General features: G+C 35.2%; 1 protein-coding gene and 1 non-coding gene across 4 annotated transcripts in view; both read left to right on the top strand.

Annotated features, from left to right (window-relative positions):
- The window catches only part of IPO7 (importin 7), a 43,970-nt gene that overhangs the window by 17,930 nt on the left and 12,348 nt on the right, over positions 1-13,692 (top strand). For all 3 annotated transcript variants that reach the window (XM_054828532.1, XM_054828533.1, XM_054828531.1), the window contains exons 5-15: positions 2,565-2,721; positions 3,275-3,364; positions 3,804-3,898; positions 3,998-4,082; positions 8,374-8,508; positions 9,045-9,144; positions 10,228-10,304; positions 10,657-10,773; positions 11,257-11,346; positions 11,874-12,039; positions 12,709-12,869. In XM_054828532.1, the coding sequence (XP_054684507.1) occupies positions 2,565-2,721; positions 3,275-3,364; positions 3,804-3,898; positions 3,998-4,082; positions 8,374-8,508; positions 9,045-9,144; positions 10,228-10,304; positions 10,657-10,773; positions 11,257-11,346; positions 11,874-12,039; positions 12,709-12,869 (1,273 nt within the window). The remainder of the gene's footprint in view (positions 1-2,564; positions 2,722-3,274; positions 3,365-3,803; positions 3,899-3,997; positions 4,083-8,373; positions 8,509-9,044; positions 9,145-10,227; positions 10,305-10,656; positions 10,774-11,256; positions 11,347-11,873; positions 12,040-12,708; positions 12,870-13,692) is intronic.
- LOC129207727 (small nucleolar RNA SNORA23) lies at positions 11,546-11,727 on the top strand. Its single transcript, XR_008577531.1, has one exon. It is a non-coding gene; the product is annotated as a small nucleolar RNA SNORA23 (small nucleolar RNA).

Genomic DNA, 13,692 nt, shown 5'->3' with positions numbered 1-13,692 from the left:
TCTCCAGTAAGAAATTACAGAAAAACTGCCTTCATTAAAGGTTTGAGATCAGGAAAAAGAGGGTGTTTTTTGAAGCCTTAATTTGGTAGTTGTTTTTTATGAATTGATAGTAGTAAGAAAGCCTGCTCAAAATCATGACTTTTGAGAAAATGATTATTTATTTAAACCAATTTGAACTCTAGGTATCAGGGACAGTAAACATAGAAAGGTTTCACAGTGTGAAATCTTGACTGTTAGAAGTTTGGTATTAGTTGACTGACTTTGGTATGATGGTTTTGATAGCCTCATCCAACCCATCATAGGAAATCTTTATCGAAGCCCACTGTTCTCCTATATGCAAGGCACTGGGCTCGGATACAGCTGAATGTTCTTTACTCTGCATCTGGTATTATGCTCAGAGCCTTAAAAGTTGAGATTGCACTTTGAGAAGTTATGTAGAGCTTAACTGCTGCTGGCACATTGGAAGCTCATTTGAGCTGGGTCAGAGAAAAGTGCAATCCTGGAGTCAGGGAATTGTAAAGTGGAACTGAGGGAATCCACAGCTTACTTCCTTCAAAGCACTGTCATGCATGACATTTTTGTTTCAGGTACTTGATTTAAAATGTTGTATTGAAAAAATTCACTGTCTTAATTCAATGGATTTTACGTAAATTAGTGTAAAACAGGTGAATATCAGTTTCTCAGAAATCCTTTTTTACAGGAATGCTGTAAAGACCTTTGTAATCCCATGTTGGAGTTTTTTTGGTGGCTGAAAATTGCAAGTCCTGCTAGGAAATGAAAATAAACTAATTTCTCACTTTTCAATTTAAACATCTTTAACCAAATATACAGCAGAGATCTGAGAGATATAAACCAAAGTCTTCACTGGTAGTGTATTATGATGATAGCAATCCTTGTTTAGGGAAGAATTTTGATATGAGCACAGTCATTGCATGATTAACTAAGATAACAGGTGTGTTCATAATCTTAGTTGATCAAACACTTCAGCTGAGGCCAGCAACTGCTCATACTTGTTTAGCTTTCTGGTGAAGTCAACAAGGGTCAGTTTCCCAAATCGTGTATGAATATGCACATTTCATTGCATAACAATATGGGTGCAAGCAGGTCTCTGTAAAATTTGTTACATTACATATGTCGGTTTTTTGGGGAAAAAAATCTGCATAATACTATGACTTTGATCAAGTTTTTACTGCTTGAGGTTTTTTTTTATTTTTTTTTCTTAATGTGGAAGGTAAATATCTTGGGACTTTTCAACCCTTTTTTCCTCCAAATCCAACCAGCAAGATGAAATGGCTGCTCTTTGCATAGTAATTTTTTTTGGTCTTTTTCAATTGTGTCTGTGGAAATTAGAAACTGAGTTTTCCTAAGCAACATTTAATCCTTATATTTAGGTTTCTATTTCAGAAAATACATGGAAACTATTATTGAACAGGATTTTGGAGCTCAGTGTTCTGTAGTAGTTTTTACAGAACATGCTATCTGGCTGCAGATTGGGTAGGCTTTATCTTACATTTCTGCAAATTGGCACTGTTTAAGAGTCTGAGCGTTGATACTTAATATTAGTGAAAACTCTACCAAAAATGTATTAAAAAAACCCCCAACAACCAAACCGAAAACCCAATCCCCCAACCCAGAAATCTCCCACAAGAGTCCAAGAGCATTACAGTATTAATTGCTTAATCAAAAAATAAAGCTGTACAGTCTTGAAGTGATACTTTACTTTGTGCTTATTGTCATCACCAGTATGGACAAGATCCTATTCTGCTGTGATAACTCTTTAGTCAATAAGGATTTTCTTTCTTCTTTGTAAGTTAAAAGTTGGGGGAAAGATTTCAAAATACAGCCTTCATTTCCTTCCAGAAATTGTGAAATGTTTTGAGAAAAGAGATGGAGCCTTGTTTTCAGCATAGGCAAACTGGTGGGCTGTTGCCAGCATGGGAGGGTCTGAGGCACTATTTATTTCAGTGGAGGTTGCAATCGAAGTCTGGTCAGGGTCCGCCACAGCCTTGAAACCCACAGTCTCTATCAAATTGTTAGCAGCAATGATAAACTGTGAGAGACTTCAGAGTTTGCTTTCTTCAATGTTAGTGAAATAATCTAGCTTCTAGAAATATTTTGATAAGTTGTGAATTCTGATAAATGTCTTTCTGGAATTTTACTGACTAGCCCAGCATCTGCCATTCTTGGCAATAAATGTGTACCTTTTTTCTTGCAGTTTTTATAGTGCTCTGATTCCTTTTCACTATTGTAATTTTGTGGCTGAACATGGTGCAGTATTCAAAGTGAATAAGTTGGCAGGAGTGCATTACCAGCAGAAAACTAATGTGGATATATAGTGGAGTAATGGACACTCAGCGGTCTTCTAACTTGCCTTTTAACTGTAGTGTTGTCTGGCTATAGCTTTATTTCAAATTCTGTTACAAGAAATGGCTAGGGGTTTTTTAAATCATATATTGTTATGAACTGTAATATAACCTACTTGTGTCTACACTGGCGAAAGATGTACTTTTAAAATTCAAAAGCTACCTGAAAGATCTACAAAACTAGTTTGTTCTTTTCCAAAGGTACAAGAAACCAGAGGAGCGGAGTCCTTTGATAGCTGCAATGCAACATTTTCTACCGGTTCTGAAGGATAGTTTCATTCAGCTCTTGAGTGATCCATCTGATCAGTCTGTCCTCATCCAGAAACAGATCTTCAAAATATTTTATGCCCTTGTGCAGGTGAAAAATAAATGTTGTATATACTTGATCAGTAATTTAATTATGCTTTTCCTTAAAATAGCAAGTGACAGAAATATTAACAATATTAGGTTATATCTGAATCATTTCCCCTACTAGTCAACTGCAGTATGAATCACAGGTTTTTGGTGTGCTTGATTGTGCTGTACTTTTACTTTTGTACAGTGCTGTTCCTGATTGGCGTTAGATAGAACCAATGCATACTATCCTCTAAGGTAGAGTGTTTGCTAGACAGATTAGAAGAGGCCAGCCTGCATAGAATTACCAGTGTAAATGCAGCAGTTTGGAATGAAACTGTTAATATACTGTTGATTGATTCAGAAATTAGTGAAAGACCCATTTAAGTAGTGTCTTAGCATTTCATAAGCAGAATGAATTGGAGTAAAGAGGATATTGAGGATATAGACTAGGTTGTGTTAAGTTCTTTGGCCTGGTTCTCCAAGTAATTTGCTTATCTGCTAAAATTCAAACTGTGAAAGTAACATTATTTTCAAATTGCTTTATAATAAATTTATTTTTCCTTTTTTTTAATAAGTACACATTACCTTTGGAGTTGATAAATCAGCAAAACCTGACTGAATGGATAGAAATCCTGAAGACTGTTGTCGATAGGGATGTACCAGCTGTAAGTGGCTTTTGGCTATTTATGTCTTTAAGCTTAAATATTTTTCATTCATTAGAATGTTAAAAAGGTTAACTTTTCATTTCTGCATTGTATTTTCTCAATAGATGCCAAGAAAATAATTTTTAAGATAGATAGGATGTTTTACATAGATGAGACACATTGATTGGGAGTTCTGTTGTTTTCAAATTATAGCACAACTTATTTTGGTTTCTCGTTTCAATAATTTGTTGACCATTTATGCAGCATATATCATGGGATTTATTTTTAGATATGCTGTACTTTATACTTTATTAAGCTAGAAGTGCAAATGGCAGGTTAAAAGCAAAATATGCTATATAGCTGTTCAAAATACATATAATTATATATTATAATATATAACTATTAAAAATAACTCTTTATGCATAGTTGGTAAATTTTTTTCCTTCATTTCCCCCTAAAGGAAACCCTTCAAGTTGATGAAGATGATAGACCTGAGTTGCCTTGGTGGAAATGCAAGAAGTGGGCTTTACATATCTTAGCTAGACTTTTTGAGAGGTATTTTCTCTTCTATTATTATTTTTAAAAAAGCAAACAAATATTCAAGTCAATAATATTGCTGCACTCTTTAATTTGCATACTTGCTTCTAATTCTAGGTATGGAAGCCCTGGTAATGTTTCCAAGGAGTACAATGAGTTCGCTGAAGTTTTCCTGAAGGCATTTGCTGTTGGTGTTCAGCAAGTAAGAAACACTGAATGTGAGGGTTTTGGGATAAGTTTAGAGTTAGTTACTAGTGATTTCTTATTTCATTATTTTCTGTAAAGGCTTCTTGCTCTTCTTCACAATGGGGTTTTTTTAAGCACATTGGTATGGAAAGCGCTGACAACTGTGGCTTAAAAGAATAAAAATATTAAAAAAATTATTAATTTGTCACGTAGGACAATCGACTGAAAATAACCTACACAGCATTGATAATCTATAAATAGAGTAATTGCTCTCATATAACAAGCCCTCGGATGATTGATAAATGCTATCAATTTTTCTCTTTCTGGAAGAGATAGGTATAATGTTTATGAGCTGTATTTGACCTTCTTACCTACCCTTTTAACTCTGATGATATAGTTCTTTGACTCTAAGTCAGTAAATGCAAAGCTCTCTTGCCTTCTGCAAAAGCCTGATCAAGCAGAGGCTTGCTTACAAACAGGTGTCGCTTTCCACCCATCTCCCTGCCTGGGGTTGCCACCTGTACAGGTTCTGTTATACGCAAAGCATCTTCTGGACTATAGCAGTTTCTAACCTGCTGTATTAATGTTAGGCCGAACTATCCTTGATTTACCTTGATTGAAGTAACTTCAAAATTCAGATACTCCTACCACATGGCAGCAACCTACAGGTTTTCCTGAAGGGACAGAATGGATTGGTGGGGCAGGAATTGTCATCTGCCTCTCTTATAGTGCATGCGTTTAAAGTCAGTAATTTCAGCTTTTTGAACTAGCAGGAAAATTCCCATGAATATTGGGAAATTTTGGGATCTAATTCTCAGCTCCTGGCTGTACCGCTGACTTCTGTTCTTTTGAAACAAGTTTATTTATAAAAAACCTTCAAGTAGTTTTTGTAAAATTTCCTTGTATTGGCTCATAAATCTGTTTATATTAAGGTGATTAGGTTGTAAATGTAAATAGACTTAATTTATTAAAATCTCAGCGGAATGTTTTCTTCAAAGCCTTTATTTTAATCAGGAGAAGAACAGTTCTTAGTTCAATTTAAGTTTTCTTAGTAATTCCTAATGAAATTATAATGAATTACAGGACTTTAAAAGAGGAGAAGTAGGGAAAGTATCTCCTAAACATGTTTTTGAAGGTCATCCAAAGTATTGAAAGGGAAAAGAACATTTGTCACGAGTATTAGGAAATATATCCATCCCAACTCAGACAAGCGGAGTCAGCATCACCACCTGCTCATATGTCACCTGTAGACGACATCAGACAGTTATTACATGTTCTTTAAGACCTTACTGGTTGCTCTGCACTTGCAAGATAAAATGAAGTTCTGACAAAAGACTGTACGGGCAAAAGAAGTCTTTGAAAAGATAAATGGTTCAGCAAAATACTTCATGTTTTTTCTTTACATTTTCTTTGAATCAGATTTGATCCTTACTGTTACTGCATCTAGGAAACGCCAAGAATTCAAGACTTTAAAGAAAATTGCTAAAAAGCAAGACCTTAAAATGCTTACAGTTTCTTCCTATACAATAATGTAACTTGTTTAGAAATACAGATTATTTTTAAGGTGCTGTCCTCTATTTCTGTGCAGAAGAAATCTTGGATGTATGCTCAATAAATTGAATCTTTCAGATCAATGTTATGGATGATTTTTGAACAGGATGTATTTCTTTACAAAAATTGGAAATCTGTGAAATACGGAAGAATACCAGTTCTGGTAATATGCTTCACTCAGTTCTCTTTACTCTCCAAAGTGTACGCACCTTAAACTAAAGGAGTAATAGATAAATATATGGTATGGGATTACAGATTGTTCAAGTATAAACTTGAAACATACTTCTAATATTATTCTCATAATTACTTTTCCTTGATTATTTTCATCTACTCTACATCTTTTTGTCATGTGCATGTCACCAACCCCCCACCCCCCAAAAAAAATCCAGTACGTTCAGCATTAGTTCTAGCTAAACTTTCTTAAGCTTGGCCAAAACAAGCTGAGCTGTCGAGCTGGAATACCTTGATTCTTATCCTTTGTGTTAGCAGCTGTTTTGCTCAAGACATTTCCCCTTTTGAAAGATCTGATGAGCTGGAACTAAGTCGTGGTCAAACGCTACTGCCCGGTTGTTCCTTGGCACAGTCGCAGAATTGTCTTTTATTCGCCCTGGAGCCTCCATCCCACATCCTGCTTTTCCTCACTGCAATTCTTAAACTTTTTCTTCATCTCTTTATTTTCTTTACTTACTACATCTGAATTAGGAAACTGCTTAGATTTGTGAAAAGAGAGGACCAAAACACTTGTCCTAAGTAGTGTGGCTGCAAAGACCATTTGTTAGACCTCAGCTTTGTCCTCATTTCCAAAGACTATTCCCCATCCCTTCACTGACTGTTGGTGAATTTAGGCTTTGCTGTGTGCTACCCTGTTACATTGGAGAATCTCTCTCTCTTTCAAAAAAAAAAAAAGAAACTTCAGATCCTTCTAAAATTCAAATACACCAGCAAACTGGACCTTCTCATATAAGCTTTTCCACAGAAAATATTTTATTATTATATGTTAAGTTCTAGTTTGCTGAAGACCCAGGATTACTACTTTTGCCTAGAACAAAGAGCCCCTAATCTGTATTTTTTTAAGTATTTCCTGAGCTGCCACCATGGTGTGACTTAGACTGTGGAGCGTGTCTCAGATCCCTGCATTATAAAAGTTCAGTGTATGATGCTAGTACAGTGATGGTAATTTCTTTGTTGCTTGTGTTGAAATTTATAAAGGAAGCCAATCTTTAGAATGTCATGTACCCTTGTGTAAAGCCGCAAGAAATCCCAGTCTTCGTTTGTTTCCCAATTACTTCTGGAAAGACTATTTAAGGCATACCATCAAGGAAGTAAAATATGTTACAAAGTTGTTTACATGTTTAATCATTTTTGTTACCAGTTTGTTAGACTCTTCAATGATGAACATTCCTTTTAATTGTTCTAACTTCAAGAAGGATGTTTGTCTTACCATGTACTCACGTTTTACTGATTTTGGAAGTTACAAATATCTGTCGCTTAAGGTATTGGTTTTGCAGAGAATCATTTTCTCTCTTAGATATTCACAAAAGACTAAAAAGGAATTTTGACATATATATTCTTTGATAATCCTTGAAACAGCTACAAGCCTGAATGTTTGCTCCCTTTTGTTATCCTAAGTCAATATCTAATGCCACCAAAGCCTTGTACTCAGGTGAGGGTGACAACCAGTAATTTCTTTCTTAAGTCCAGGAGGCTTTTAAACATAAACCGTTAAACTTTGAGGACTGATAATGCATCTAGAGCGTAAAACCGTCTGTAAAGCTATGAATTTCATAGTGAATGAATGCATCCTCTTTAAACTCAAGTGTGAGGCATCTTCTTTGGGAGAAATGCTTCAGTGCTTGTATAATAAATGTTATCAATGGAATTACTTTTCAAAATAATGCATCTCATTTTCCCAAAATGTTGTCTGGGTGATATTACAGATGGATAGATATCTTTTCAGTTCCTTCAGTTTTGGATTTTTTAAAAGCATTGTTTTATGTGAAGAATTAAATGAAAGCCTGGAAATGGAATTTGTCGTTTCTCTCCAGTTGGTGCTGCTGCTCTTGAAAGTACAGTCTTGCCACTGACCTGGATTGGGCTATGAGGAAACCCCCTTGCATTACCAATACCAAACTTTTGCAGTCAGGTGGAATGTAATTACTAGTAATGGTCCCATGTCCATTTCACGTCCTTATTTGTGGAGAGCCATGGACTTTAACAAATGTAAATCCCTTTGAATAGTTTTGAATGCCACCTCAGGAGAAGAATTGAGGCCAGAAAGCCAAGGGGAGAGGCTGGTTCATCATTCTTCACGCACATACATACTTAATACAGTGTCATTGCTGTAAGGCTGTACATAGGCAAGGATCAGTAGACTATGTGAGTGTAGAGTATTTTACCAATCCAGTGTTTGGGCATGAATTTCTGCCCCCAAAGAGTGGCAAGATGGAATAATAAACCTCAGAGCGAAAGGTCCCCTGGGCTATGTTGGTGATGAATTGGTATATATGTTTTGTCTTATTAAAGGATTGTAATTTTAAATGATGTGCAGCATCTGATATGAGCTGCAAATTGCCTTATAAAATTAACAATGACCTTTAGTAGAAGGATTAGTCAGTACCCATTTTAGTCCAACGAATAAACAGGGATTTTTTGTTGGATTTAGAGGGGTTCTTATGTAGGATTGTGCGGGAGGCTAGAATTCTGGTTAAAATGTTTTGTGCTCAGTATAAGCTATTAATGACATCTGATTTTTCTAGGTGTTGCTGAAGGTGTTGTATCAATACAAGGAGAAGCAGTACATGGCTCCTAGAGTTCTGCAGCAAACACTGAATTACATCAATCAAGGAGTGTCACATGCAGTCACCTGGAAGAATCTTAAACCTCATATTCAAGTAAGCCGTTTTCAGGGTTTAATACTTAGATGACTCAGTAGTACATGAGTCAGTCTGTTGTATGGTGTCCCTAGCCTTGCTGGAATTCAAGTTTTAGGGACTTCTGTTATAAATTGCTGGTGGAAAGAGTTTAAGCCTGTTTGGTGAAGGTTACCTTGATACTTGAGCAAAGCTAGCTAATTGATTTTTTTTGTGTCAATCCTTTGTGCTTTAATATATTAAGGATTACAGTGTAATACAGCAACACAACAAATTTGGAGATGGCGTTAACTACTGAATTTATGGCATTGAATCACCTTCACATACCATTATCCAAAGCAAATCTAATAGCTTGTGCTGTATTGTAGGTCTACCTTAAGTTAAAAGATCTCTTTTTTGTACACATAAAAAAATCCACTATGTCCAAAAAGTTTTAGAATGTTAGTATTTTGTATGAGGAGTGACAGGATGGACAAAATCCGTGACATACAGGACAGAATACAGAGATTGATTTAGGAATGCCACCCTGTTTTCAACTTTTTTTTTTTTTATTGCAGGGAATTATCCAAGATGTTATTTTTCCATTGATGTGCTATACAGATGCTGATGAAGAGCTTTGGCAAGAAGACCCATACGAATATATTCGCATGAAATTTGGTGAGAATTTGAAATCTACTCATGTTAAAATATGACTTCACACAAAGACAGGACTTTGATATTTTTTAATGAAAATAGAGATGGCTTTAATCTTTAAAAAAAAAAAGGGAGAAAACCAGTTTGTATTATCAAAATCATGTAACTTCATATAGTTAACTTTTGGATATACTGGTGGAAATGACAGATAACATGTGACAGCAATGACACAGGTGTTTCTGCACTTGAAAAAGTGACTAATTTTGACAGTTACAAAGTTTTTGTTATAAGTCAAACAGTCTGGGTCTTGCTAACAATAATTATGTAACTTTAATGTTATTAAAAGTGCTTTACAACAGCTAGTATTTCAGGCCCTACAGTTTTTACAATCTTAAGGAATTTCACACGTGGCATAGTTCAGAACAGATTGACCATAACAGTAAATGAAACATTATGAAGCAAGCCTGGCATTCCAGACTTGTCTCATTTCACCTCCATGCTTTGTTGTTGGGGTTTACTCTAAGCCTGTGCAGTCCTTTCAGGCTGGGGAAGAAGGAAGATACTGCAGACTTCCTGAACAAATTCTTCCCCCCACTAGGACTTTTATGTGGCTAGAACAAGGAATCTTGATGTGTTTGGGAGTTTCTTGTCCCTCAGGTCAGAGGCAGACCTGTAAACAGTACAGGTATTATACAAGGTCTGATAATTCTCTTCTGCAGAGAAATAAGAAACTTAGCTTTTTTTAACTCGATCAATTATGTGTGTGTGCCTGTATGGCAAGTAACATATATGTCAGAAATTGACCACTGTTTCTGCTTCTACTGTTACAGAAGATTTATCTTAAAAATAAGGAAGACATATAATTTCAAATTAGACATGCAGAGCCATTGATTATGAAAAAGGTGAAACATAAGTATCGGGCACCTCCAACCATGTCTTATTGTTGTTTGGTCTTTGAATATCTGTAGTAAGAAAGCATGATTAACCACCTAAAAAAAAAGAGAAAATTGTTGCTCTTTTGTCTCATACTAAATCATTAGATTACATTAGGATCATGAACTGTGGTAAAGGACCAAAACTTATAGCTGTTATATGTTTACTTAATAGATGTATTTGAAGACTTCATTTCTCCAACAACTGCTGCTCAGACGTTATTGTTTACATCATGTAGTAAAAGGAAAGAGGTAAGCTATTCAAGGATTTTACTTAAATACAATGTTAGCTAGGTTTAGTTTATAGTCTCCATTTGCTGAAAGAACTACTAATAAAAGTTTTACTTTTCTGCTGTCATATCATAGTACACTAAAATTCATCAGTTCTCTCAAATTTATTTTGCACTGGTCTATTTGTGATTATTATATTTCCCCATTCCCCTAGGACCTATCCATCAAGAATGTTGTGTGTTTATAACAAAGACATAAACCATCTTCAAATTCTAGACTTGGAGCAGATTATTAGAGATTTAAGCATTTCAGAGCGCTGAGAATGGTATCTGAGACGATTGAATGACTTTGACTAACCTTATATGTAATCTAGGTCTTGCAGAAGACAATGGGCTTTTGTTATCAGATCCTTACGGAGCCAAACGCTGACCCTCGTAAGAAAGATGGTGCTTTACATATGATTGGTTCTTTGGCTGAAATTCTCCTAAAAGTAAGCATAACAAATCTGGTGGTTCTTTTGGTCCTTTTTTTTTCCTCCTTTCCTTTCTTTCACATATAGTGTCTTAGAAGAAATGAGAATAGCTCTTTGGGTTTACAAGGTTTTGAATCACTGGTAGCAAAAAAGATACAGGGCATGGACTTGTATTTGGACCATGGCTCCGAGAAGTCTCCCTGACCACTTTTGATACCAGAGTAATGTATTGCCAAGCAAAAGGTCTATCTAGGAGTCAAAAATGACAGGGGAAAAAAGTGTCACTATTTTGACTGAAAATTATAAAAGTCCACATAGGATCCAAGTTTAATTACTCATATGGGATTTCATTGTTGCTTAATGGACTTAAAGGGGGAAGTTAAAACTCCGAGAGTTTTGTTATGCCGTTCGTACTTTTATATATGACATTTTTTTACTGGATTAGAAATGCATTTTTATATATAGTTTTAAACTGATGTGTTTCTATTCATATTCTGACAGAAGAAGATATATAAAGATCAGATGGAATATATGTTGCAGAATCATGTGTTCCCTCTGTTCAGCAGTGAGCTTGGTTACATGAGAGCACGGGTAAGAAAGTGTAAGATTTACTGTTAAGCTGCACTGTCTGTTTCAACTGAAGAGTTCAAGAATATTCTTTAAATTTTTCCCTCTAACAAATGCACTGCTTTCTGCACCTTTTCTGCAATAAATTGTATGCTTATTTCAGAGATTAGTGTCAGTCTTTACGTGTGACTAGCTATAGCTACCATGTAGTTTTTAAATGGCTGCAGAATTGTGTGCATAGTTTTCCATCTGTGTCTGGTAGCATGGTCTATTTGCGTTTTGCATTTAGACTGTACTGCTCACACAAAACCTGTGGCCAAAGATGAACTTGAGATCATAGTACTGGTCTAGTGATGTCTGAAAGACAAGCCTCCCACTGGCCAGCCTCCACACTCTCAAACATCTTCATCTGTTAAAAAGTTTTACAGCATCTTTATTCAACAGTTTATACTTCAGATTTAATTATTTGTGTAGGTTATGGTTATGTGAGTAGTCTATAATCCTGTTTGTAGGTCTTGTAGCACTGAATTTGTTCAATGTCTTTTTTTCAGGCTTGTTGGGTTCTTCATTATTTTTGTGAAGTCAAATTTAAGAGTGACCAGAATCTCCAGACAGCCTTAGAACTCACAAGACGGTGTCTGATAGATGATAGGGAAATGCCTGTGAAAGTGGAAGCTGCAATAGCACTTCAAGTTCTGATCAGTAATCAAGAGAAAGGTAGCCCTCTTTTCTTAAAGCTACAGCAAGCTTTAATGGAATAGGCATTAATATTGTGATGTTCAGGGAGACTTGTTCTTTTCTTCTTTCCTGATGTTAATTTACTTCTTGCAGTTGTAATTTGTAATCGCTTACTGTAATTTTCCAGATGGAAAATTTTGTATTTTTTATAAATAAATTATCACAATTTCATGGTACGGTAAATCCAGTTTTACAGCACCTAATAATTGAATCAGAAACACAGTGGCAGTGTAAGAATATCTGTCTCGGCATACATTCACTCATGTTCAAGTTTATTTTTTAAAAAGTTGTCTTTATTCCGACAGGCTTTACATTGCTTAGTATTCCCAAAGCTGGCATAAAAGCCACAAAGCAAACATAAATTCTGTATCAAATACTTTGGCTAATTTCACAAAAATGGCTGTGTACCCATTCCTGTTGAGTTAAAATTTGCATTGATAAGTAATCTTGCATTCCATAAAGACTGTAGAACTCTGTTTTTCATACTTCAGTCATGATCCTCTTGGTATACATTGTTATTGAAAAATTGTTCTGAATGTTAGTATTGCTGTAATGATTTATACTACCCATGTTTTTGGCATATTAATGCCGAAGCACTAAATATTAATAAAGTATATATTGACTTTCTTATTTCCACTTGTTTTACAGCTAAAGAATATATTACTCCATTCATTAGACCTGTAATGCAAGCTTTACTTCATATTATAAGAGAGACTGAAAATGATGATCTTACTAACGTGATTCAGAAGATGATCTGTGAATATAGTGAAGAAGTTACCCCAATTGCAGTAGAAATGACACAGCATTTGGTAAGACTTTCTGGTGACTTTGGAAGATGTTTAATATGTGAAAGATTGGTATTTAAAATTAAGATACTTGTTTGTCAATCAATAGCTATTGTTACTCCAGTCTGCTTAAGTGCATTGATACAAGTAATTTTCTTCTACATTTAGCCTGTTCTTTCTCAAAATGGCTTCATAATTTGAGCTAGATGGAAATTTCTAAGAATGATTGTAGAAATGTTTGAGAAATCTTTATACGTATTTTCTCCTGATACTGTTAATAATGAATTTTGGTAGCACATTGTAAGTAGTCTCCACAATGTGACTGAGGTTTTCTGTTTTAAAATGGGAAATTAAAGAGCAGATTTTTAATAAAAAATTTGGTGTGGAAATAATTTTGTTGTACATAATGTGAAAATAATATTGAATCTGCAGGAGAAATTCAGAACTTGAATGGCCATATCTAGCAAGTTGTACTTACGGTTTCAAAAGCAGAGGTCAACTCAGTGCTTCCCTATTAAAGGCCCTTGCCTTGGAGTTAAAACTAAATTGTTTGCACATCCTCTCTGGGAGTGCCTGTGAAGTGGTCCAGTCTAGTTCAGCTACCAATTAGACCTTGTGTCAGAAACTTATTTGTAGAAAATGTATTCTTTTGCAGGGAAAGTAATTTAATTTATATCTCTTTATTCATGAATGGATAAAGGATCACAGCTCAAATGGCTTAACATTCAAATTTTATCAATCTTTAAAGCAAACTCTGGAATGGAGCAGTCACCTTCTAATGTTCATGTACATTCTCTTAACAGAAGTCCTCCTTAAATTGTGTAGAATACCAGACTTGCACAATTGT

The sequence above is a fragment of the Grus americana genome, chromosome 5 (assembly GCF_028858705.1).
Source record: "Grus americana isolate bGruAme1 chromosome 5, bGruAme1.mat, whole genome shotgun sequence".
Taxonomy (NCBI): domain Eukaryota; kingdom Metazoa; phylum Chordata; class Aves; order Gruiformes; family Gruidae; genus Grus; species Grus americana.
The sequence above is the reverse complement of the archived record's forward strand: the minus strand, read 5'-3'. Positions and strand labels throughout refer to the sequence as shown.